The 24,651-nt window shown below is 46.3% G+C and overlaps 1 protein-coding gene across 2 annotated transcripts; it reads left to right on the forward strand.

Annotated features, from left to right (window-relative positions):
• The first annotated feature begins 2,311 nt into the window (after positions 1–2,311).
• Positions 2,312–6,839, forward strand: LOC149304352 (nucleotidyltransferase MB21D2-like). Of its 2 annotated transcripts, none has more exons than XM_089480677.1 (3): positions 2,312–2,365; positions 3,920–4,129; positions 5,058–6,839. In XM_089480677.1, exons 2-3 carry the CDS (start codon positions 3,928–3,930, stop codon positions 6,077–6,079), a joined length of 1,224 nt encoding a protein of 407 aa, XP_089336803.1. In that variant the 5' UTR covers positions 2,312–2,365; positions 3,920–3,927; the 3' UTR covers positions 6,080–6,839. The 2 variants fall into 2 exon arrangements, with proteins under 2 accessions (XP_089336803.1, XP_089336802.1); XM_089480676.1 differs by lacking the exon at positions 2,312–2,365 and adding an exon at positions 3,011–3,092.
• Positions 6,840–24,651: the final 17,812 nt, after the last annotated feature.

Below are 24,651 nucleotides of genomic sequence, written 5' to 3' on the forward strand. Positions count from 1 at the left end.
TGCAGTTTTTCCAGGATATTCACGGGATGAACTCCCGCTTTCCTTCGTGTGATAAACTCCTATGATTTCCTATGAGAACAAGGACTGAAGGTCAGCCATAGAAGCCCATTAGGTGACTTTGGGCAATAAGTCACACTTTCTCAGCCTCAGAGGAAGGCAAAGGCAAAGCTCCTCTGAACAAATCCAGGTGAGAAAACCCCAATATAGGTTCCCTTTAGGGTCACCGTAAGTTAGAAATAACTCGAAGGCAGACAACGACTTAACAGTAATTATCCCAATCCGTCATTTTCTCAGAGTCTGTCTTTTGATCTCAGAATTTACCTTTTAAATCATCTGCCTATTTAGATCTCTCTGTCTGCTTAAGAGAACGCTTCCTGCCTCCGATTTCCCATTGACAGCCAGCACAATGCAAATGCGTTGCTTGTTATAGTGTCACAAAATGCTTTGTCGGTTTTATGAAATTCATTCCTTTTTCTTTTTCCCCCCTGAATAGAGAGATTTGATTCCTGCGAGGAAAAAAGGTGTTTTTAAGTTGTCACTCGTGAGAGTTTAATGCCGGTGCAATAATTATACAGGGCTGGCCGAGCAAAAGATGTGTCATAAACCTCATGACAGCAGAAGGGCGAGAATTACAAAGACCTCTAGGGGCTTTGGGACCATATATCCCATCGTTCCTCACTATGGAGCTATGCTGGTTAAGGCAATGCTAGGACATGCAGTCCAACCATAATTTGCACCCAGTTTAAATTAGGTGGGAATTCTCAGGCTTGCATTGCAACTCCCAGGGTGCATCCACACTGGAGTGATAACCTGGTTTGGCACTGCTTTAACTGGCTTTGCTCAAGGCTATGGAATTCTGGGAGTTGAGTTTATTGTGGCCCAGAGCAGAGCAAAGCTCCACTCTGGACCCCACAACAAACTCCAACTCCCAGAATTCCATAGCCTTGAGCAAAGCCAGTTAAAGTGGTGCCAAACCAGGTTATCTCTCCGGTGTGGATACAGCCAGAAAAAGCTACAGGCCTTGTGAAACTACAAATCCCAAGATTCCACAGGATGGAGCTACAGCACTTAAAAGTGGTGTCAAACTGCATTATTCCTGCAGCCCAGACCCAGCCTTATAAAGGGTTGCAAGGTCTTCTTTCTTGGCTGCTGGTTAATCACCCAAAGTGCATTTGGGGTGAAGCTGCTGCAAAGACTACATTTCCCAAGATGCATTGCGTCTACAAAGACTACCTTGCCCAAGGTGCATTGTGTTCACAGCAACTACATTGCCCAAGGTGCATTGCATTAACAAAGACTACATTGCCCAAGGTGCATTGCGGAGCCCTTTAAGAGAAGCCTCTGTTGCTTGGTTTTCAACTACATTTCCCAACATGCCTTGCAGGAGACTGCACTGGGACTCCCTTTCCCAGCATGCTTTGGGACATAACTGGGCTGGGCTTCTACTAGATTGGAGGTTGATAAACAAATTTTTAATTTAAGAGGGGAAAACACACACACAAATACTTCCATAAGTAAATAAATACCTCGCCAAGAGTGCCTTGATGGAAAAACTGCATTCCCAGCACTCTTTGGAACATACCTGAACAGGAATTGATGGGAGCACCACATTTCCCAAAATGCATGGTTTGCATGGCATGATGTTAGGGGGACTACATTTCCCAGCATGCTTTGAAATCCAACCAGGCATGCGTTTGTGGTGGTAAAACTCCATTTCCCAGAATGCCTTGGGACTTCACAGGAGACCACATTCCCCAGAGGGGCACACACACTGGTCAGGTGTTTGCAGAGAGACTGCATATCCCAGCATGCTGTGGGACATCCCCTTTGTCACTTTTTTCCGGTGAAACTACATCTCCCAGAACACTTAGTGGCAAGCAAGAGCCAGTGGAGAGTGAAAAATACATTTCCCAGCATGCTTTGCTGCAAAGAGACTCCAGCCTCCAGCATGCCTTGGGGCATACAGCTCTGGAGTTTAGCCTACATTTCCCAGAATGCTCTGAGGCAGCCTAGGCAAGAGGAGTTTGCAAGAGGAAATGGAGGGGGACTCCCTTTCCCAGGATTCCTTAGAAGCCCAGTTTACCTGGCTGGGCGTGGCCAGGTAGGCACACAGGTGAGTGAAGTGGAGGCTGCAAAGGGTGGGAACTGGAGGTGTTTCAGGTGTGTATGGGAGGAGGAGGCCCCGCCCCCTTCACACCTGAGCCACAGGTAAGGCAGGTGAATGGGAAGAAACGGAGGGAAAGGAGGAAGGAGGAAGCTGGCAAAAAGGAGGAGAGAGCAAAGGAAGAGGAGGTCATCTGTGGACCCTTCATCCACCTTCCAGATACTACAAAACCCATCATCCCCCAAAAAACTCCCTCTCCAGGTAAGACATTTCTATCCGAGCAAGCTTTTAATATATATTCATGTCAGGTTTATAGGGCGAGTTTTAGTTATGTTTTTAAAACTTCTATATGTTTATAGATATCTAATTTTATGCTGTTTTTAGTGAGCTAATTTTAATTGATTTCCCCTTTTTATTGTAAAGTTTTTGAAATGTTTTGAAGCTGTGAAGCCTCTCGGGTCCCTTCCTGGGAGAAAGGCGACATACAAAACAAAGGGCTTGGGAGCTGAGTCCCAGGAGGAAAGCGGGCTTCATAAAAAAGAATCATTGGGAATGATGGGAGTTGTAGTCCGGCCACACCAGAGAGGTGCGAGGTTTCATGGGGAGAAAGGTACACTTTTTGCACTACAGCTCCCAGAATCCCCCTAGGAATGGATGTATTCTGGGCATTGATACGGATTATTATTATTATCTGAAATGCATGGGACCAGAAGTGTTTCAAAGTCTGGGGTTTTTCTTTCAGATTTTGGAATATTGGCATATAGACAAAAGGAGATCTCTCTTCAAGGTGGGAGCCCAGTTTAAACTGGAAATTCATCCAGCGTGGCTTAGTGGTGTGAGTCTTTGCATACGACGCTGCTGGAGACCTGAGTTCAAATCCTGGCTCGGTCCATTGGGTGCCCTTGGTCAAGTCACACTCTCTCAGCCTCAAAAGAAAGCAATGGCAAACCCACTCTGAAGAAGCATTTGCAAGAAAACCCTATAACAGGTTCGCCTTTTTAGGGTCTCCATACATTAGAAATCACTGCAAGGCACACAACAACGACAATATACCCCTATTCACACAGCCTGAAGGGGATTTTATACGCAATATCCTGAATAATTGTGTACATGAAACCATCAGAAAGGCTGATGTCAACCTGTATCCAAAAAACCCAAATTAAATTATATTATAAAGTTAGTGTATATAATTTAATATTGTTTTTCTTTAATATTTAATTGTTTTTAATTGTTAATTATAATGTGTTCTTAAGTGTGTCCCTTTCTGGGAGAAAGGTGGCATAAAAATGAAATTATTATTATTATTATTAACCTTTATTAGGTTATTTATCAGTTAAAAATAGAATAACATAAAATAAAATAAGCCTGCCTATGGCATACATTTCTATAAAAATAAATTAACATCATACACATATTAACATCAAATAATAAAATCTAGCAGCTCACAAATAAAAAATAAAAATTATAAAAATATAATATTATAAAATTATTATTATTATTAAGCTTTATGTATAGAGCGCTGCAAATTTATACAACGCTTTACATACAATCAGTTAAAAATAGAATAAAATAAAATAGGCCTTCCTATGGCATACATTTTATAAAAATAATTTAACAACATATTAACATTAAATAATAAAATCTAGCAGCTCACAAATAAAAAATAAACCTACAAACCTACAATAACAATCAGGTGATAAATAAACTAAATTCTACAAGTCATCCACAGAATACTCTTTAAACCCCCCCAACAAGCCCTTTCCCAAAGACAATTAATTGCACTTTCTTTCTCTTTTTGGCTGCTTTCCTCTCAAGGGAAGGACATGGCATCACCCCTTTCTCCGGAGGACCACTGGACCCCGAAACCGGCTCCGGCCAAACCTCTGACGGATCTGGATTTTCGTTCCGGGGAGCGGATCGAAGAACTCAACCAACTCATCCAGGAATATGAAGCCAGGAATCTGGGCACGATCCGGGATGCGCCCGAATTGCACCAGGCCAAGGACCACGTTTTCTCCTTGCTGGGTGAGTTTCGGGCGTATTTTTGGGGCATAAGGCCTGCAAGTCAGAAAAGGATACTGTTTTTAAAAAAAATTACTTTTTAAAAACTATTTTTAATCCTTTTTCAATCCATTTTAAAAGTACATATTTTGAATTTGTTTCAGTATTGTGAATTGTTTAATTCTGTTTTGGGAAAAGGCAGGGTATAAATCGGGTGTCTATATACATACATATGTGTGTGTGTGTGTGCGTGTGTGTGTGTGTATATATATATATATATATATATATATGAGAGCCATCATAGCCTAGTGGTTTGAGTGTTGGACTATGACTCTGGGACCAGGGTTTGATTCCTGACTTGGCCATGAAACCCACAGGGTGACCCTTGGTCAAGTCACACTCTCTCAGCCTCAAAAGAAGGCAATGGCAAAGCCCCTTTGAACAAAACCTGCCAAGAAAACCCCATGATAGGTATGTCTTAGGGTCACCATAAGCTGGAAACAACTTGAAGGCACACAACATCATCAACAACAAAATATTTATATACAGTGCACCTGCGCCATACGCGGGCTTGCCATACACGGAGTGCAGGCCACACAGACGGCAAACCTCAACATGGCAAATGGGACGCCTGCTTGTGGCACACATTGCACCGCACACCTCATGGACAGAATTTGCCTTACATGGGGGGGGGGTCCGAAACGGATCCCCCATGTAAGGTAAGAGCACACTGCATACAATTGTCCATGTTTACAGCTTTGACTTTTGTGGATTTGATTATTCACGGATTTGATTTGTATGTTCTCTTTAAGAATCTCTAGGCCCTCCAGCATGACCCTATGGCCTCCTAGGGTCCCAATGCAGCCCCATAACCCCCCCACAGTTGCCCACTCCTAGTAGGAATGAAGATGGGGTGTGACACAGACACCCAACTGATTTGTTCTCCTTCCAGGTTTGGTCCACAAATCTGACCGGAAGGTTCCGCAGGTCAACCAGTACCTGATTCTGTCCGGTGGGGTGCAAGACGGCACCGTCAACACCAACCTGGGCCACCTGGACCCACTTTCTCCTGGTAGTAACTATGACGCCGCTTTCACCCTCCTGGTGCCTGTCTTGAATGCAGCCGGGGTCCCTGTGACTTTGGACATGAAGCAAAGCCCACCGGGCCACACGCGGTTCAGCCTCCGGCCCTTTGAGGTCAAGACCTCCAGCCTTTGGTCAGAGTGTTGCCTGGGCGATGAGGACGACCTGGCCGCTGACCGGGTTGCCGAATGGTTCTTCCATGCTTTTGCCACTTGCGCCAAAGATGAGAGGGTGGAGAGGCGCGGCTGCATCACCTCGGTCATCGTTTCTGCCAGGTCCCTCCGCATCCTCTACGACATCATCCCTGTGGTGGCCTTGAAAGGTTGGCCAGAAGTGGCCCGACCGTGGCTAACTCAGGCCCACTTCTGGGACGGCAAGTTGAAGGACGAAGACGTGGCTGGTGGCTTCTACCTCTTGCCATCCTCCGGAGCGGATTGGCGCCTGGCCTTCTCGGTGAGTGAGTTGCACCTGCGGCGGATTCTCCCATTGCCGTTGGCTTGGGCTTTCCGAGCCACGGTGGCCATCCTGGGCTGCAGCCGTCCATTGAAAGGCATGGGGCCGTACCACCTCTTCACCTTGGCCCTGTGGTCGTGCGAGCGGCTTCCGAGCAGCTACCTCAGCCGGGAGGAAAACGCCGCCCATGCCATGTTGGGCCTTTTGGACCACCTCTTGGCTAGCTTGGTGGAAAGGCGGTTGCCCAGCTACTTCCTCCCCGAATGGAACCTTCTGGAAGGGCTTTCCCGGCAAGCCCTGGGGAGCCTGGCTCATGAGGTGGCCCAAGCCAGAGCCCAGCCTTCCCAGTATCTCCGCCAAGCGGTGGAAAAGGCGAAGGAAGCCAAGCGGCTAGCCAAAGCCTTTAGGGACCAGAATTCAGCATCTGTGGCCCCCTAATTTTCGACATGGTTTTGGGGTCACAGGCCATTATGGCTCACGTTCTTCAGACCAAAGAAGTGACAACAACAAGACCTTCCCGAAGCAGGAACTTCCTGGTCACAAAAAAGTGGACTAGTGGTCAGAGTCATTGAAGGGTCAGTCATCATGCCTTCAGTTAGAGAAAATGGCGGAGATTGGAGACCTAAAATGGCTGCCTTCTCTGGACTGGAAATGGCTCTAATGGAAGAGTGGGAATCATGTGGCCTCCCAGGTTTGGTTGGAATACAGCTGCCAATATCCCTCGCCACTGGCTAGGCTGGCTGGGGATGATGGATGTTGCAGTCCCATCACAGCCAGGGTGGCTGCAGGAAAATTTGAGGCACTGCATTTACCAGTTAAGAGGGACATAGGGTTGGAAAGAAGGCAAAGATGGTTTCTGTGATGATAAAGTTACAGAAGAAGTGGGGATGAGGCCTGGGATATGTAGTTTGACTGCAAATCCCAGCAAGCCCTGAGCAAGGTTTGCCAAACTGTGGAATGCTGGGAGTTGAAGTCCAAAAACTTCTGGAGGGATGCTAGGCAATTCCAGCTCCTGTTGTATGTATATGGTGTCTTGTCTTCCTTTTACTGCACAGCACGCCAAATGTGGTCAGACTACAACTCCCACCATCCTTGTCAAGAGTGAGGAATGCTGGGAGTTGCAGTCAAACAATATCTGGACGACTGCAGGATTGCTGACTCTGAGTAGGGTTGCCATCCCTGAGGACTTCCAAACCGGGGAAAATGTAGGACAAGGTTTAAAAATGTAGGACCTTTTTTTTTATTTCCTGGCCAGGAAATTAAAAAAAAAGGTCCTACATTTTTAAACTTTGTCCTCCTTCCCAGCTTGGGAGGAAGCCTCAGCCTCCTCTCAGGCCAGGAAGGGGTGTGGGGGCCGCCCGTCATCGCGGCCATCGCCGCAGTGGCAAGCGGCCTCCTCCTCCTCCCAGGCCCCGGCGAGCGGAGCCGCCCCCAGGGCCTCGCTGGGGGGGGAATCCCAGGGGCGGGGCCAAACTGGGGTGGGACCGTGCGGACCCGCCCCAAACCGGGAAAGTCCCACCCCCAGGCGGGATATGGCAGCCCTAACTCTGAGTGGTAATGTTCTAATGCAATGGTTCCCAAACTTTGGTCCTCTCAGAATTCCTCATTATTGGCCAAGTGGGTTTGTGGCTTCTGGGAGCTGAAGTCCAAAACACTGGATGATCAAAATTTGGGAAACACTGGCGGGTTACAAACCGCCATGAAGGTACGCACGGAGCACGTACTAGGGTTAGGGAGGTGCGGTGTTTCCGCACCTCCCTAACCCTAATACACGCTCCGCACGTAAAAAATGACGGCGGCCGTTCCAGACGGCCGCTGTCATGAGGACGTCATGGCTGCGCCGCCTCTACACGGGGCGGCGCAGACGTGACATCCTCACTCTGCGCCAGGGCGCCTAGGGCGCCCTTGCCGCGGACCAGGAAGGAGCTCCGTTTCGGAGCTCCTTCCTGGTTTCCGGCGGCGCTTTGCTTTGCTGGGCGCAGCCTTCAGACGGCTGCTCCCAGCGAAGCAATGGAGAAAGGGGCCAAGCGGCCCCTTTCTCCTTCTCCCCGCCGCCGCGGGGTGTCCTTGGGGCTTGAAGCCCCAGGGACACCCCTTTTCAGGCTGTGGGGAAGCGGCGTTTTGCTGCTTCCCCGCAGCCTGAAAAGCAGCGGATCAGGGCCTCAGCGGCTGCCGTTCCAGCAACTGAGGCCCCGATACACCGGGGAAAGGGGCGGGTGCAGCCCGCCCCAAATGGGCAGTCTATAACCCGCGACTGCAATAGAAGGATAGGTACTACTTTAAAAAGTTACACTTTGGGGGACAATGGGCCATGCTGGCTAGAGCATTCTGGGAGTTGTAGTCCCGCCAAATAATTTGTCCACACTCCGACTCTAGCAGCATGTTCCAACCTGATGCCCTCCAGAAGCATTGAGCTAGAATTCCCAGATTCCCTCAGCCAGTGATGGGGGATTCTGGGAGTTTCAGTCCAATGCCTCTGGAGGGCGTCAGGTTGGAGGAAAGTGAATTTTCACAATATGAGATCCTCAACTGTAGATTTTAGCTCCTCTTCTCCTTTAAAAAGGTCTTAAATTGACCTAAAGACCTCTGCCAACCAGACTAGGGCCCTATACAGACTGGCACTTTGTGCCAGCCTTGGGCGGAGTTAGGGCACAGCGTATGCACGCCAGATGCCCTAATCCCGCCCCAGGGTGCCATTTTGGCGCACAGCGGTCCACATGGCGTGCACCATCATGATGCCCCTCCGGTGCTGCATCCACATGATGCAGCACCGAGGGTGCATCATAAAGCTGCACTGCCACAACTATGGCACCCCTTGGAGAGCGCAAAAAGGAGCTGCCTTCATCCCAAAGATGTCACTACTGCACAGAACTGAAGGAATATTAAAGCATGATACCCTCATAACCCTTGACTACAGGGTTGGTCAAAATGTCATCTTCTAAGATGCCCGCCTGGTTTCCATTTGTGCAGTAGTGACATATTTGCAATGAAGTCTGCATACTTTGAATTTATCCTCCTTATCTGTTGCAAAAGGTTGTCTTGCAGACCTCTTCTCAATTTTAATGAATTTTGTTGTGCCGGACAGTCAGTTTAGAGACTTGAGTGTTGGACTAGGACTCTGGGAGGCTAGAGTTCGAATCTCAACTTTCCTATGAAAACCCAATGGTTATGTCCTTGGGCCAGTCACACTTTCTCAGAGGTAGGAAAGGTCCAAACCTTCTGAATAAATTCCACCAAGAAAACCCAGTGATAGGTTTGCCATAAGTCAGGAATGGCTCGAAATCAGGTTTATTTTGCAGACTAGAAAAATATAGTGTGATGCTTCCTTGGCATTTTCTTTTCCTCTTCTTTTTTTTAAGGGATCTTTTGTACGCTTTTTAAAAGGGACCTTTTGTAAACATCGGAGTATCTGTGAATAAAGATTTATGGTAGATGTTTACTTATTTCCTTTCATTTTGTGGGAAGAGGATGGTTGGGAGTGAAAGAAAAAGGGCTTGGGAAAGTTACTCTTTCCACCTTGGATTAGACACCTGGATTCTGGGAATAATAATAATAATAATAATAATAATAATAATAATAATTTATATCCCACTTCTCCAACAATTGAAGCGACATACGCCAAAAATATCCATATAATATAATAATACAATAATGTTTGATTATACTCCAAACCCTGCCTAACCCTCCCACCCACAATAAAATAGTGTACAATTAAATTATTGAACAGTTATTAAAACAATTATTAAAAACAGAGCAAAAACAATAGTTAGGGCAATTGTCAAATGACAAAGTTAATCTGGAAAGGCCTGCCGGAAGAGATATGCCTAGATAGATAGATAGATAGATAGATAGATAGAGATGTCGGCCACAGATGTTGGTGAAACATCAGGAATAAGCTCTTCTAGAACGTGGCCACAGAGCCCTAAAAACCCACAAAAGACAATCTCCAAAGCTCGCTGTCCTCCAGTGCGCTGCTCAGGTCCTGCAAACGCAGATCGGTGGCCGCCCTACTGGCCCCATCCATCTAGCATCCATCTAGCCTGGGGTCTTCCTCTCTTTGTACTACAGTTCAAAAAGGAGCCATGTGTCCAAAGGATGGCAACCAAAATGGTAAAGGGTCTGGAAACCATGTCTTATGAGGAATGACTCAGGGAGCTTGGTATGTTTAACCTGGAGGAGAGACAGTTAAGAGGGGATCATAGAATCCTAGAGTTGGAAGAGACCCCAAGAAGGGCCCTGATCCAGTCCAACTCCCATCTGCCATGCAGGAACTCTCCATCAAAGCATCCCCATTGGCAGCTGGCCATCTAGCCTCTGCTTAAAGACCTCCAAAGAAGGAGACTCAGCCATAATCTCCAAGGAAGGAGTGTGTTCCACTGTCGAACAGCCCTTACTCTCAGAAGGTTCCTCCTAATGTTGAGCTGGAATCTCTTTTCCTGGAGCTTGCATCCATTGCTCCATTGGGTCCTATTCTCTGGAGCAGCAGAAAACAAGCTTCCTCCATTCTAAATATCACATCCCTTCAAATACTTAAAGAGGGCTTCAAACACTTAAAAAGGGCTGGTAATTGTAGACTTCCAAACTAGTAACTTTTCCCAGGCTCTGTCCTTTTCTGAGCTTTAGTTGCCTAGTAGGTGCTATTCACTATTTTGGCCTCTAGAGGGCACCAGACGTCCATGGTAATAATCCACTTATTTCTGCAGCTCTTGAGAAAAATTGAAGAGGTGCAAAAACCAAGAGTTCCAAATCTGAATGATTTTTTGTTTTTTCAAAGCAAAGGTGAGCAATTGTGGCTCAGCACAGTGCTTTCCCATCCAATGGTGGACTGCAGTGTTGCTTCGTTGGCGAAAAATCACAAGCAGAAGTCTTTGCGGGGTTGTTGTTGTGTGCCTTCAAGTTGTGTCCGACTTGCGGTAACCCTAAAGCATTTGTACTATGGGGCTTTTTTGGGAAGATTTGTTCAAAGGAGGTTTGCCATTGCCTTCCCCAGAGGCCAAGAGAGTGTGACTTGCCCAAAGTCACCCAGTGGGTTTCTAGGGCCAAACGGGGATTTGAACCCTGGTCTCTAGAGTCATAGCCCAATGATCATGCCACCATGCATACCACACCAGCTATTGTGACTCAATTTAAAAACCACAAAGGCTGCATCTGCACTGCAGAAATAATCCAGATTGATACCACTTTAACTGCTGTGGCTTGAGGCCTGGAGGAGACAGGTCTGAGAGACATCTAGTATATAGTTTTGGAGGGCTGGTTTTGGGCATTATTATTATTATTATTATTAACCTTTATTTATAAAGCGCTGCAAATTTACACAGCGCTGTACATACGATCTTTTTAATTGGACAGATCCCTGCCCTCAGGCTTACAATCTAAAATGACACGACACAAAGGGAGTGGCGGTGGGGAGGGGGCATCTCTAGTAGGATAATACATATAAAATACATAGCTATACAGGAAATGATTCAAGAAAACAGGGAAGAAAAGATCATCAAATATCAAGTGACAATTATGCAATGCCTGGGAACGCTGCCCTGAACAGAATGGTCTTCAACTCCGTTTTGAAGCTGGTTAGAGAAGTGATGGCTCTTGTGTCTCGTGGGGGAAGAAGGTTCCAGGAGTGAGGGGCAGCAAGTGAAAAGGGGCGAATCCAGGATGGGGCAGAGGAAATCCTGGGCTGAGACAGGAGCCCTTGACTACCAGAACGGAGGGCCCTGGTGGGAAGGTGAGGAGAAAGAAGGTCTGATAAGTAAGGAGGGGCCAGTCCATGGAGGGCTTTAAATGTCGACAGCAGGAGCTTATACTGAATGCGGAAGGGGAGGGGGAGCCAGTGAAGGGATGCCAAGACAGGAGAGATGTGGTCAGAGTGGTGGGTGGAAGTGATAATGCGTGCAGCTGAATGCTGGACAGAGATTAAAGGACGGAGGTGAGAAAGAGGAAGCCCAGCCAGGAGGACGTTACAGTAATCAAGTCGGGAGACCACTAGGGCATGGACCAGGATCTTGGCAGTAGAGGTGGAGAGATATGGTTGGATTTTGACAATCTACAAGCCTTGGCTGTGGTCTGGATCTGAGGGATCCACAACAGAGAAGAGTCAAAGATAAAACCAAGACTGTGGGCATGCTGGACTGGTTGAATGGAAATGTTGTCCACAGAGACAGAAAAGGAGTGTTGAAGGGTGGGCTTAGGAGGAAAGACAAGAAGCTCCGTCTTGGACATGTTGAGCTTCAAACGCCAATGGCACATCCACTGCGAGACAGCTGTGAGGCAAGACGAGACTTGCTGTTCAAGCCTTGGAGAAAGGTCAGGAGTGGAAAGATACAACTGAGTGTCATCGTCATACAGATGGTAGGAAAAGCCAAAAGAGCTAATGAGTTTACCTAAGGATAGTGTGTAGAGAGAAAACAGAAGGGGACCCAGAACAGAGCCCTGGGGAACTCCAACAGATAAGGGAACCGGTGAAGAAGTCTGACCACCTGCAACTACTGCAAAAGATCTGCCAGACAAGTAAGATCGAAACCAGTCGAGAACAGAGTCTGAGAACCCAAGGTCAGAGAGTATGTCAATTAGGAGACAGTGATCAACGGTGTCAAAGGCTGCAGACAAATCGAGAAGGATGAGAACAGAGTAAAGGCCATTAGCCTTGGCCCGTAAAAGGTCATTCGAAATCTTAGTGAGAGCTGTCTCTGTAGAATGCCTTGGGTGGAAACCAGACTGAAAGGGATCAAGGATGGAGTTGGCTTCAAGAAACTCAAGACAGCGAGAATAAACAACCCGTTCCAAAACCTTAGAAAGAAAGGGGAGAAGAGAAATTGGACGATAGCTAGACAAAGAGGAGGGGTCAAGAGAAGTTTTTTTCAGAATTGGGGAAATAAGATCATGTTTGAAGTCCGAAGGGAAGGAGCCTGTAGAGAGAGAGATTGAAGATATGGAGAAGCGAGGGCAGAAAGGAGGGAGCTATAGAGATTAGAAGAGGAGTAGGAATTGGATCAAGAGAACAGGTTGCAGGTTTGGAAGAGTTCAGAAGTGTAGAGAGTTCATCCAAAGAGGCAGGAGGAAACACAGAAAATTTGTTAGGTGAGGGCGATAAAAGATTAAGAGCAGAAGAAGAATCGGGGGGAACTATCTCAGAGCAAATAGTGGAAATCTTAGAGATGAAATAATTAGCAAAGTCATTAGGAGAGAATGATGAAGAGACAGGAGGAGAGGGAGGTTTAAGCAACGAGTTGAAGATGGAGAACAAACGCTGCGGGCACCTCTCATTGGCGGAGATCAATGATTTGTAATAAGTTTGTTTAGCCATAGAGAGGGTGCGTGAGAAGGAAGAGAGAACAAATTTGAAATGGATAAAATCAGCCCACTCTTTGGACTTTCTCCAAAGACGTTCGGCCGCTCTAGAGCAGGACCGGAGAAACTTAATGTTGGGGGTAAGCCAGGGCTGAGGCCTAGTCTTGGAGGAAGAAGTGCGTATATAGACAGGGGCAAAGCGGTCAAGAGTCGAGGAAAGAGTGGAGTTAAATAAAGACATTGCAGAGTCAGCAGAATCCCCAAGATTTAGGGAAGAGAGAGATGAATCCAGGGTCTGACCAAGATGGTTAGAGTCAACAGATTGAAGGTTACGAAAATGGCGTTGAACAGTGTGACGAGGAGGTGGAGTATGAGTAAGAGCAAAGGAGATTAAATGATGGTCAGATAGTGGAAAGTCAAGTGTCAGGTAGTCAGAAATAGTGCAGTTTGCAGCAAGAACTAGGTCAAGACAGTGACCAAGAGAATGAGTTGAAGAGTTGGAATGTGGTTGGAGGCCAAAAGAAGCTAGGAGAGAGTTGAAGCGAGACGCATGCAGACGGTAGGATCCATCCTATGCAATCCTGGGATTTGTAGTTTGGTGAGGCACCAGTCCTCTTCAGAGAAGAAGGGTAAAGACCTTGTAAAACTACAAATCCCAGGATTCCATAGGATGGAGCTATAGCCACCCAAAGTGGTGCCAAATTGCATTATTTCTACAGTGCAGATGCACTCCATGTTTCTGCAAAACAGCTGATAAAGTATCTGTGATTTGGAAGGCCAAGTGGTCTTTTTACAAAAAGGGGATCCTCTCCCCCCAAAATATTGTTTCCGCATGTTAAACATGAAGCTATGTTTATGAAAATGCAACATTTGGGGGAAAACATACAATATTTTGGAAGAGCATCCATTATACACAAATAAAGAGCAGTTGCATATTTATGTTCTCCAGTCTGCTCCTTTCCTCCCATCCCAGTTCTGTCTCAGGTTGCAAGAGTCTCCCTCCTCCCTCGCTTTCTGGCATGGCAATTTGTACATAATTCTCTGTGTCTGTTTGTTCAGAGCCGATATACCTTTCTGTATTATTAACCGCTGGCACATTTTCCAAACTAATTTGTTCACCACCCCGCTCCCTCCCCACAAAGCACGCCTTTTAAATCAAGTGCATCCGTCGCTTGGCCCAAACGCACCGCCCTGAGCCTCGGAGATGTATCGATTTTCGGAAGAAATATATGCGCTGTTCTATTGCCCGTCTCGGGAGGTGTGAAATGGATGTCTTCGTAGGGAAATGCAGACGCGGCGAATCCGTTTCCCCAGCTCCAGTCGCGGCATCTCTGGGTCCAAGGTGTCTCCCTTGTGTTTCCCTGGAAGTTAGAAGTTGCTGCAAGCTGTTGGAATGAATCCTCCATCTGCCCCAGGCACAGGTGTGTTTGTGCGTCTTCAAGTCACTTGTCTACTTGCGGCGGCAACCCCACAAATTCCTCTTTAATTTTTATTCATTTCAATCCAAAATAAAACAATTCCAACCATGCACCCCAAACACAACATGCAGCAGAATACGACTTGACTTCTTATGGACCTGGATTCTTAAGATTTGACTTTCTTCTTATTTCTGCCCCACAAATTTCATAGAGTTACCCAAGAATATCCAAGCCTCATTCGCACTGCATAATAAACCGATTTTTGCGTCGGATCATTTCGAACTGAATGAGTGATTTGACAACGGAGAGATGTTTAGGCTTCGATTGCCACGATCAAACCTGCTTGTTTCAGTTTAACCCACTTTACGTTCACATTGGATCAATTAAAAATGGATTCTAAAATGTGTGGCGTCACAGGGAACCGAATCTGATCAACAACGCGTTTCCACTTGCATTGAACCGAATCATTTAAAAAGATGTCGTAATGCCTCAGATTCAGAAGAAACGATTTAACCACGTTTAGCACTGCCCCCGCAAACCTCATTGGAGAAATTCGGCGCCAGTGTGAACGAGGACCCATTAAAGTGGTTTAAACCGGTTTGAAAACCGGTTTATTATGTAGTGTGAATGAGGCTCCATTCAAGAGCCACGTAATTCAATCCACACCGGACAGGAATTAACACAAAGGAAGCACTCCTGAAAGATGCCCATCCAGTCTCTATTCAAATACTTCCAAAACAGGACAGTCTGTTCCAGAGTTGGGAAAATCCTCCTAATATTTAGCTGGAATCTTTGTTCATGTTGTTGTTGTTGTTGTTGTTGTTGTTGTTGTTGTATACTTTCAAGCCATTTCCATCTTCTGACAATGCTAAGGGGTTTTCCTGGCCAGACTTCTTCAGAGGTGGTTTGCTATGATCTCTGCCTTATGGCAATCTTCTCCTTCCAGGTTTCTTCAGACAGGTTTTGCCATGGCCTTCTTCTTAGGCTGAGAGAGTGTGACTTGCCCAAGGTTACCCATAGGGTTTCCATCGCTGAGCAGGAATTCAAACCCTGGTCTTCCAGAGTCCTATTCCGACACTACACTATGCTGCCTCTCCTTGGGTCTTCTGGGCCAGATTTCATCAGAGGAGAGGCTGACAGAGTGAGACTTGCCCATGTCCACCCCAGTGAGTCTCCAGAGCCAAACAGGGATTCAAACCCTGGTCTGCCAGACTCCTAGTCCAGCAGTGAAACCACTACACCATGCTGCCTCTAGTCCTGGGCTTTTCTTAGCCAGGTTTCTTCAGAGAACGTTCGCCTTTGCCTCTCTCGGATGCTGAGAGAGTGAAATGGAGGCTCCTCCTGCACTTGAGCCACGTTCTCGTGTTGCAAAGTCTGTTGCCTTACTCTGCACAAAAGGATCCCGTACCCTCCAACCGTCCCAAATTGGCAGCAGGGCAAACGCTGTTAATGGAGAAGAAGACACAAAGATACACTACTGTTTTAAGCAGAGAGGCTCAGATGGGACAGTGCCACCCTCCAGAATGCCTTGAGCTGGTCCAGAGTTTGGGAATGTGTTTTTGGTCAGACTACAACTCCTATGGCTGGCTTGGGGATTTGGGGAATTGCAGTCTGGAAAAGAGACTCTGGGCTCATCCCCTGCACCTGCATGGAAGGGAAAGTGCCCAAATCCCCTCCTTTGGAAGCACACGGCTGACCAATATCCCCATGCAGGCAACGGGCCTCTAAAGCTACTTTTAAAAAATTAAAAAGCAAAGACAACACCTTTTCCTTTAAAAAGGGAAGTGCCTCTTTTCTGGAGGGGAGGCGGTCCTCTTTCTGGGATAATCCAACCCATGATGCATGTCCTCTTAAACTGCATCCGCACTGCAGAAATAATCCAGGTTGCTTTAACTGCCATGGTTCAATGTACCGTATAAACTTGACTCTAAGTCAATCTCATGTATAAGTCAAGGGCAGGTTTTGGGGCCATAATTTTGATACGACCCATGGATAAGTCAAGGGTAAAACCTAGGGGCATGTAATGAAGGATGCAAAGGATGAAGCAAAGGAACAATACAGTATTTACATTGACCCATGGATAAGTCGACTTGGGTTTTTTGGGTCAAATTTTTAACCCAAATGTCTAGACTTATACATGACTATACACAGTAATTCAATTCTGGGAAATGTAGTTTGTTGTGGCACCAGAGCCCTCTGATAGAGAAGGCTGAATGTCTCACAAAACTACAGATCCCAGGATGCCATAGCGTTGAGCCATGGCTGTTAAAGCGGTGTCAACCCGGGTTATCTCTGCAGTGTGGATGCAGCTTCAGAGGATATGCATCCCATGGGTTGGATTATCCCAGAAGAGGAATGCATTTTTGACTGCCTCCCCCTTCAAAAAAGAGGCCCAGTAAAAGGAACCTTCTTTGCTTTCTAAATACTTTTGCATCTGTATATGCAAATCTGGTCTTAATGTCCTCCGCTCCTGCTTCCCTGCCAGTCCATCCAAGTGGCAGGGAAGGCCTTTCTGCCAACAGAGAGCTCTAACAAGCTCAGGATGGTAATCCTGCCAGGCGCCGGCTGGCTCCCTTCCCCCAGACATGCCATCCATCCATCCAGGGCTCATCCTAAGCCACTGGAGGCTTATGGGTTTTCAGGAAGGATGCCCAAAAAGGGACCAGCAGCATCCTGATGGTGTGGGGCAGACTGGCATTGCAACAGGAGGGTGGCAAGGAGGAAAGTGCCAAGTCAATGCCCACTCAGTGGACCAGTTAGAGGATGCTTTAAATTGCTTTTTAAAAAGAAAATTAAAGTGTCTCATACCCTCCAGAAGCCTCCATTTGGCAAGGACAGTTCATGTTACTCCTCTGCCATCTTGCTTTTTCACCTGCCTTTAAAACGTCCCGGTTTCTCTCACCTCTTCCCACTTTCCCCTTTCATCCTCAGTTTACTTTAATTGCTGCAAATTGAGCTCACAGAGTTTACAATTTGTAAGCCGCTTTGAGAGCATTTGTAAAGAGTAAGGTTTAATAATAATAATGTGCAAAAGGAGTTCAGATGCCATTCACTCAGCAAGGAGGAGAGAAGAGGAACAGACAAAATCTTGCCCTTTCCAGTTGGCTCAGGCAAAAGCAAAGTGCTGCAGCCTCTCCTGGCTTCTGTGTCCTTCCTCATTTGCAACTTTTGCAACCACTTGATCTAGCTTTTTGCAACCTCTAGACTTGGCTTTTATCTCTGAAATGTTGAAGGGGACCGTCTGTTTTTATAAGAGGACAAGATGTCATAGGGACTACAGCTCTGGAGGCCAGGGTTCGATTCCCCGTTCTAACATAAAAACCCACTGGGCCGGTTGCACACTCTCAGCCTCAGAGGGTGGCAATGGCAACACCCTCCCCCCCCCCCCCCGGACAAATCTTGCCAAGAAAACCCTATTAATAGGTTCTAATGATAGATTTGCCATAAGTCAAAAATGGCTTGGAGGCACCAAAGGACACAACCATCTTCCGAAAGAGGACCACCATCTCTAAGGGAGGATATGCTAGCTAGGGATGGAAGCCGGCCTCCTTTGCCTGCTCTGGTCTTGATGCTGTCTTTTGGATGACAACTAAATCCCTTGTTTTCAGCTTTTAATCTCTCAACCCCCACTTTGGCCCTCTTCCCAAAATTGGGAGGGTTTCTGAGCCTGGCCTGCTGGCGCTAATCCGAAGAGGAGCAGCTGTGTTGTGTGTCCTTGCGCCTTAAAAGCTGCCTGCGCCAGAGATCCCACCCCAAAAATAATGCCAGCTGCAAGACTGGCAATGTCTCCCCCTTCCTTGAAATCCCTCTGTCCAGGGAGAGGGTCAGGTTTGGGATCAAGGCACACAGCTGACCCACACCGGAAAAGATCAGTGGGGGATACCCAGAGATGGGGGACCCCCAAGACCCTCTCCAAAACTGGGACAGGTCTCTGGACAAACAGCTGGACCATACTTTGGAATGCTCCTCTTCTTAGCACCTGAATTCCCAGTCAAGGAGAGATCCATGTTTCCCCCACACAAGGTGACCAGATATCCTAAGGCACCTCAACAACAACAACAACAACAACAACAATAATTGTTATTATTGTTATTTGTATCCCGCTTCTCCAGAAGATTGAAGCGGCCAACACTAAAAACATCCCTAAAATACAATAACCGCTTGCTATTATTGTATCCCAAACCCTCCCATCCATAATAAAATACAGTTACATTACTAAGCAATTATTAAAACAGTTATTAGAATTACAAGGTAAATGCAGTTAGGGCAGTTGTTGAATGGTTAAATACAAGGTTGATAAAATGTAGGATGTGCAAGAAAAGGTGGAGGACATGACCAAATAAAAGCTAACAAACACTCAATATGAATTCATTTACAACTATATTACACACATTGTTGTGTGCCTTCAGGTCGTTTCCAGTTTATGGCGACCGCAAATGGAAGCCATCATGGGGTTTTCTTGGCAAGATTTGTTCAGAGGAGGTTTGCCTTTGCCTTCCCCTGAGGCTGAGAGAGTGTGACTTCTTGCCCAAAACTGAGCAAGAATCGAACCCTGGTCTCCAGAGTCACAGTCTAGCACTCAAACCGCTTTTGCCATGCTGGCTCTCATATTATACACTGTATTTTATTATGTACTTTTTCTGATGAACTTTTATCTTCTCTGAAGATGCTAATGCCACAGATGCTGGCGAAACGTCAGGAATAAACTCTTCTAGAACATGGCCGCAAAACCTGAAAAACCCACAAAAATCTATGGATGCTGGCCATTAAAGCTTTTGACTTCACAACTTTATCTTTGTTAAAATGCCTTCTTGGCTTGCAATATCCTAATAGACCTCTGAGCAAGACAAATGCTTAACATTGGACATTGCCAGCAACAAATCCTTGAATGAACCCACATTTAAATGGTTCCTTTAATTTGTCCATTGTGCTGAAACGAAGGGGAGAAAAAGCCCTTTCCACATTTGCATGGCATCCTCAAGCAGCCCATTGCCTAACACCTTTGCTGTTCTTTTCCTCTCCAAGAAACAAACATACTCCAAGCTCTGGGTGCGAGTCTTGTCTGCAGCTGCTGCTCCTAGGAAAAAGAACTTTAGACGGATCCATCCATCCTCCCCTCTAGGCCTTAGCAAAGCTCAGAGAAGATGGCAAAGCAGTGTCCATGCCGCCTGGGGACGGGGGATTTGGGGAGCTGTTGTCCAAAAGAGTGACTTTCTCCAAGATCTGTTCCCGCCTATGTGGGATCTGATTGCAGTTGTGGGGAAAGTACTCTGTGCATGCTCAGGAATAGGATGGGTTTGGGCTTGGATCTTCGTATCCGTGAAGCCAGTGCCATGCTGGGATTCTGGGAGTTGTTGTCTGGACTGGAAGGGGAACTTTCCCCAAAGCCTTGCAAAGGATCCGGTTGCAGTTTCTCATAAGTGAGGGGCAAAAGGCACTCTGCACATGCTCAGAGCTTATGTGTCCTCATCATCCTACCTTTTCCTAGGCAGCTGACAGAAGTTGAAAAATAGAGATAGTTAAGAATTCACATTGCGTGAAGGTTTAAAATGTCCAGAATCTACTATGCTACATTAACTTTATTTATATATATATATATGTATATGTATATATTTAGCTGCCCAGCAGAGGCTCTAAGAAGTCCTGTTAATGAATTGCACGCATCCCAAGGTGTGTGCTCCCTTTATGTTTAACTTTTGTATGCTTTATGCAATTTTATATGGTTTTAGCATGATGATTTTAATTCTTTTAAAAAATACATATTGTAAAGCTTTTAGACTCCAGTATTTTATCTGTGATCCAACTTGGGTCCCTTTCTGGGAGAAAGGCGGCATATAAATTAAATAAATGAATGATAAATGAATTTGCAAAGATACATGATGGAACCAATGCCTCAGTTCCAATGCGCATTGGTCATTTTGCTGGCATCTGCATAGCCAAAATAATCTAGTTTGACATCGCTTCAACTGCCCTTTCTCAGTGCTATGGAATCCTGGGATTTGTAGTTTGCTAAGACACGAGAGCTCTCTGACAGAGAAGGCTAAAGCCATGTCAAACTGCATTAATTCTGCAATGTGGATGCAGCCCTTGACTGGATACAGACATCAAGGCCCAGTCCTAATTCCCGCAGACATAAGTTAGTCCCCAGCAGGATTCTGGCTGTAATTAAACTGTCAATGAAATTGATTATTAACACCATTAAAAAGAAAACAACAAATAGACACTACAGTGCATTATTTGTTGTTGTTGTTCTATGCCTTCAAGTAATTTCGGATTTATGGTGACCCTATCACAGGGTTTTCTTGGCCGGATGGATTTGTAATTGGCTGACCGGCTGAACCCAAAGGCTGCTCAGCAATGGCTCCTCTTCTTCACCCGGGAGAGAAGTGACCAGTGGGGTGTCCATTGGGGTTTCTGTCCTGGGCCCAGTTTGCAATTCAACATCTTTCTCAATGACTTGGATGACAAAATTGGGGGCATACTTATCAAATTTAAAGATGACACCAAATTAGGAGGAATAGCTAATACTCCAGAGGACAGGATCAAGATTCAAAATGACCTGAATAGACTAGAAAGCTGGGCCAAAGCTAACAAAATGAAATTCAACACGGAGAAATGTTAGGTACTGCACTTAGGGCAGAAAAATAAAATGCACAGATACAGGAATATGGGGACACCTGGCTGAACGAGAGACTTATACGTGTGAAAGGGATCTAGGAGTCCAAGTAGACCATAAGTTGAACATGAGTCAACAGTGTGATGCGGCAGCTAACAAGGCCAATGCAATTTTAGGCTGCATCAATAGAAGTATAGTGTCTAGATCAAGGGAAGTAATAGTGCCACTATATTTTCAGGCCTCATCTGTGTCCAGTTTTGGGCACCACAATTCCAAAAGGCCCAGCCAAGGGGGTTGGTGTCCAAAGTGGGCACATGGGTGGCATGATTAATTTCTACCCACTTTCTCATCTGCCCCAAAATCAGCCACATCACCAAAAAGAGGGAGAGATGGGAAGAGAGGAAGTGGGCAATGGCTCAAAATGACCGTCCACTGGAAATTTATTACAATCCCCCCCCCCCCCCCCGCTTTTTGCAAGCCACTGATTCAGCATCCAATGCAGAAAGTTAAAAAAATGCCTTGCAAGCCAGAATTAATTATGGGGTTTTTTAAAAAGGGGAGGGTTGGAGATAATGATTTCTCCCTCTATTTCTTTGTGTTGTTTTGCCATGCAATAAATCTGCAATAAATGCATTGTATAAGGAGGGGTATCCCTATCATTTCCAAATTATGGACCCCTCTTGCGCATCCCTTGCTTGGCCAAAATGGGCCTTTTGGTTTGCCCCCTCCTTGCCTGGTCCTGGGCAGGAACATTTCTGTCTGGGTTTGCAAGGCAATTAGCAAATTGCTTTGGAAGAGCCTCAGCTGGAGAATATGGGGGGGGGATCTTTATTATTTATTATCAGAGGGAGAGGGAGAGCGAGAGAAGGAGCAAATGAGGGTTTTATAGCCTGAACGTAAATGCTGAATGGGACCCATTATTCTGCTAATGGATTTCATTACCCCTGCGCTCAGCGCTTTCCTTAACAGGTGTCTCTGCCACTGGGTTATATAGCACTTGAAAAGGCCTCTCAGTCCAGAGGGGTTTGTGTCTGTCCATGGATAAGCACTACAAAAATGTAAATAAGACACCCCTGATCTGGCCTTGCGGGGATGGAGGGTGACCTTAGGCTCACAGAATTGCAAAACGCCTGCTTGGCTGCATCTGCATTAATAGAATTAATGCAGTTTGGTATTAACTGTCATGGTTCCATGATTTGTAGTTCATTGGGGCCCCAGAGCTCTTGGGCAGAGAAGACGAAATGTCTCACCAAACGACAGATCCCTGAAACGCAAAGCATTGAGCCATGGTGGTTAAAGCGGTGCCAGACTGCATCAGTTTTGCAGTGTAGATGCAGCCGTTGTTAGTGAATTGCAATGCCAAGTGTATCGATCTGCCCATGTGTGTCCACACATACACATTGGGCGGCCCAAAATGATCCCCTAAAAAGTAGACTGTGGATTGGGGACCATGATGAATTTAAGCAGTAACAGATTAAAGAGCTGGGCCAGAACTAACAAAATGAATTTAAACAAGGAGAAATGCAAGGTACTGCTCTTAGATAGAAACAATGAAATGTATAGATCTAGGATGGGGGACACCTGGCTTAAGGAGACTTATCCGTGTGAAAGGGATCTAGGAGTCCTAGTAGACCACTAGTTGAACATGAACACATAGACATAGACATGCACATCTATACTTTTTTGTCTCTGATTTCTTTCTTGCGGACCCTGAGGTCGCTGGAGGGAGGGAGCGTGGAGAAGGAGAAAGGGCCTGAGGATGATTTCCTCCGAGATATAATGGTTCTTAATGAATTGATTTGCTTTATTAAAGCAAGAGGAGTAAGGACGAGAGGTCATTTTAACTTCAGTTATTGAGTAAGAGGCTGATGTGGCTTTGTGGATGACAAGACAGTTGACACAAGCAGTCAACGTAAAAAGCATCAAAAGGGTCTTAGTAGACCCCAGGCTAAACATGAACCAACAGTGTGATGCGGCGGGCAGCTAGAAAGGCCAAGGCAATTCTAGGCTGCATCAATAGAGGTATAGTGTCCAGACTGAGGGAAGTAATAGTGCCACTGTATTCTGTTTTGGTCAGACCCCACCTGGAATAAATCTGTGTCCAGTTCTGGGTCCACAATTCAAAAAGGATGCTGAGAAGCTGGAGCGTGTTCAAAGGAGGGCAACCAAAATGATGAAGAGCCTGGAAACCATGTCCTATGAGGAACGACTCAGGGAGCTGGGTCTGTTTAGCCTGGAGAAGAGAAAGTCAAGAGGTGATATGACAGCCCTGTCTGTCATATTGAGGAAGGAGCAAGCTTGTTTTCTGCTGCTCCAGAGAATAGGACACAGTGGAACAATGGATGGAAGCTCCAGGAAAAGAGGTTCCACCTCAACATTAGGAGGAACTTCCTGATGGCAAGAGCTGTTTGGCAGTGGAGTAATGCACTGCTTTGGAAGGTGATGGAGTTTCCTTCTTTGGAGGTTTTTCAATAGAGGTTGGATGGCCATCTGCCCCAGGAGAGGCTGGGATGGTGTCTTCCTGCGTGGCTGAAGTGGGCTGGACTGGATGGCCTCTGGGTGCTCCTTCCAGGACCCAGTGTTCCTGCTCCATGAGGGGCGGCCGCATCCTTTGCTCCCTTTTTCTCCGCTGAGGCTGAGCCAGGCTGCTTGGCCACCGGACAGGGAACTGTCAGCGAACAGAAACACTTATGAAAATTTGATAGAAGCACCCATTAATTACAGCGCTTTGGAAAGAGCCATCTTCTCAAGTGCTTCTCCCGTGGCTTCTTTCCCTGGCAGCCAGGCCTGGACTCCTGGATCCGTGATGCAGCTTTATTGGTGAAAAGGGAGGAGAAGGGGTTGACATTTCAGCAGAAAAACCACCTTGCAGCCTTTCTTCTGCCTCTCACTTTGGGGCAAGATCCAGCAAAAGAGACTTTCTTGCACTCACTGCTTGAAAAGAAGCAAGTGTGTGTGTGTGTACACATACATATTGTATATATCCCCAGAGGCCATAAAGTCCAATCCTTTGCTCAGGGCCCATGTGCTGCAGCATGAATTAAGCCCTCTTCCTCCAAAACCAATCCAAAGCAATAATTTGATGGATTCCAATTATAAGAAAGGAGATTCCAACTAAACATTGGAAAGAGACTGTTGACAGCAAGAGCTGTTGGATGGTGAAAAGAGCTATTTTGCAAGGTGCGGATGCAGAAGTTAGAGACCCATCCTGCAGGGATGCTTTAGCCACGGATTTCCATCTGTAGAGTAGATGACATTTGGAGATCTCTTCCAACTCCATCATTCCATACCCATCTATTGTCCCAATTTGGCAGGGACAGTCCTGATTAATCCTCTGTTGTCCCATATTCCCAGTTGCTTTGAAAATGTCCCCATTTCTCCTTCTTCCTCTCCCTTTTTTCCACAGTGAGCAAGGAGCAGACCTTGCAACTACCCTAACTGAACAGGGACAATCCTGATTAATCCTCTGCCATCCCACTTTTCCAGCTGCTTTTAAACTGTCCCAGTTTCTCTCTCCTCTCCTACCTCTTTGTCCTCGTCTTACTTCAGTTGCTGCAAACTGAGTTCCAAATGCAAAGGGAGTTTGCATGCAGTTAATTCAACAAGAGGGAGAGGAAAGAAGAAGGCAGAATCTTGCCTTTCCCAGTAGACTCAGACAAATGCAAACTACTGCAGATCTTCCTAGTTGG

This window comes from Sceloporus occidentalis, unplaced genomic scaffold (genome assembly GCF_023333645.1).
Source record: "Sceloporus occidentalis isolate IW3139 unplaced genomic scaffold, rSceOcc1.0.p SCAF_14, whole genome shotgun sequence".
Taxonomy (NCBI): Eukaryota; Metazoa; Chordata; class Lepidosauria; order Squamata; family Phrynosomatidae; genus Sceloporus; species Sceloporus occidentalis.

Bases quoted from the DNA above. Each gene is read 5' to 3' on its own strand.
- LOC149304352 (XM_089480677.1), top strand. From the start codon at position 3,928: ATGGCATCACCCCTTTCTCCGGAGGACCACTGGACCCCGAAACCGGCT. The intron at 4,130-5,057 runs GTGAGTTTCGGG...TTCTCCTTCCAG, and splicing joins CCACGTTTTCTCCTTGCTGG to GTTTGGTCCACAAATCTGAC.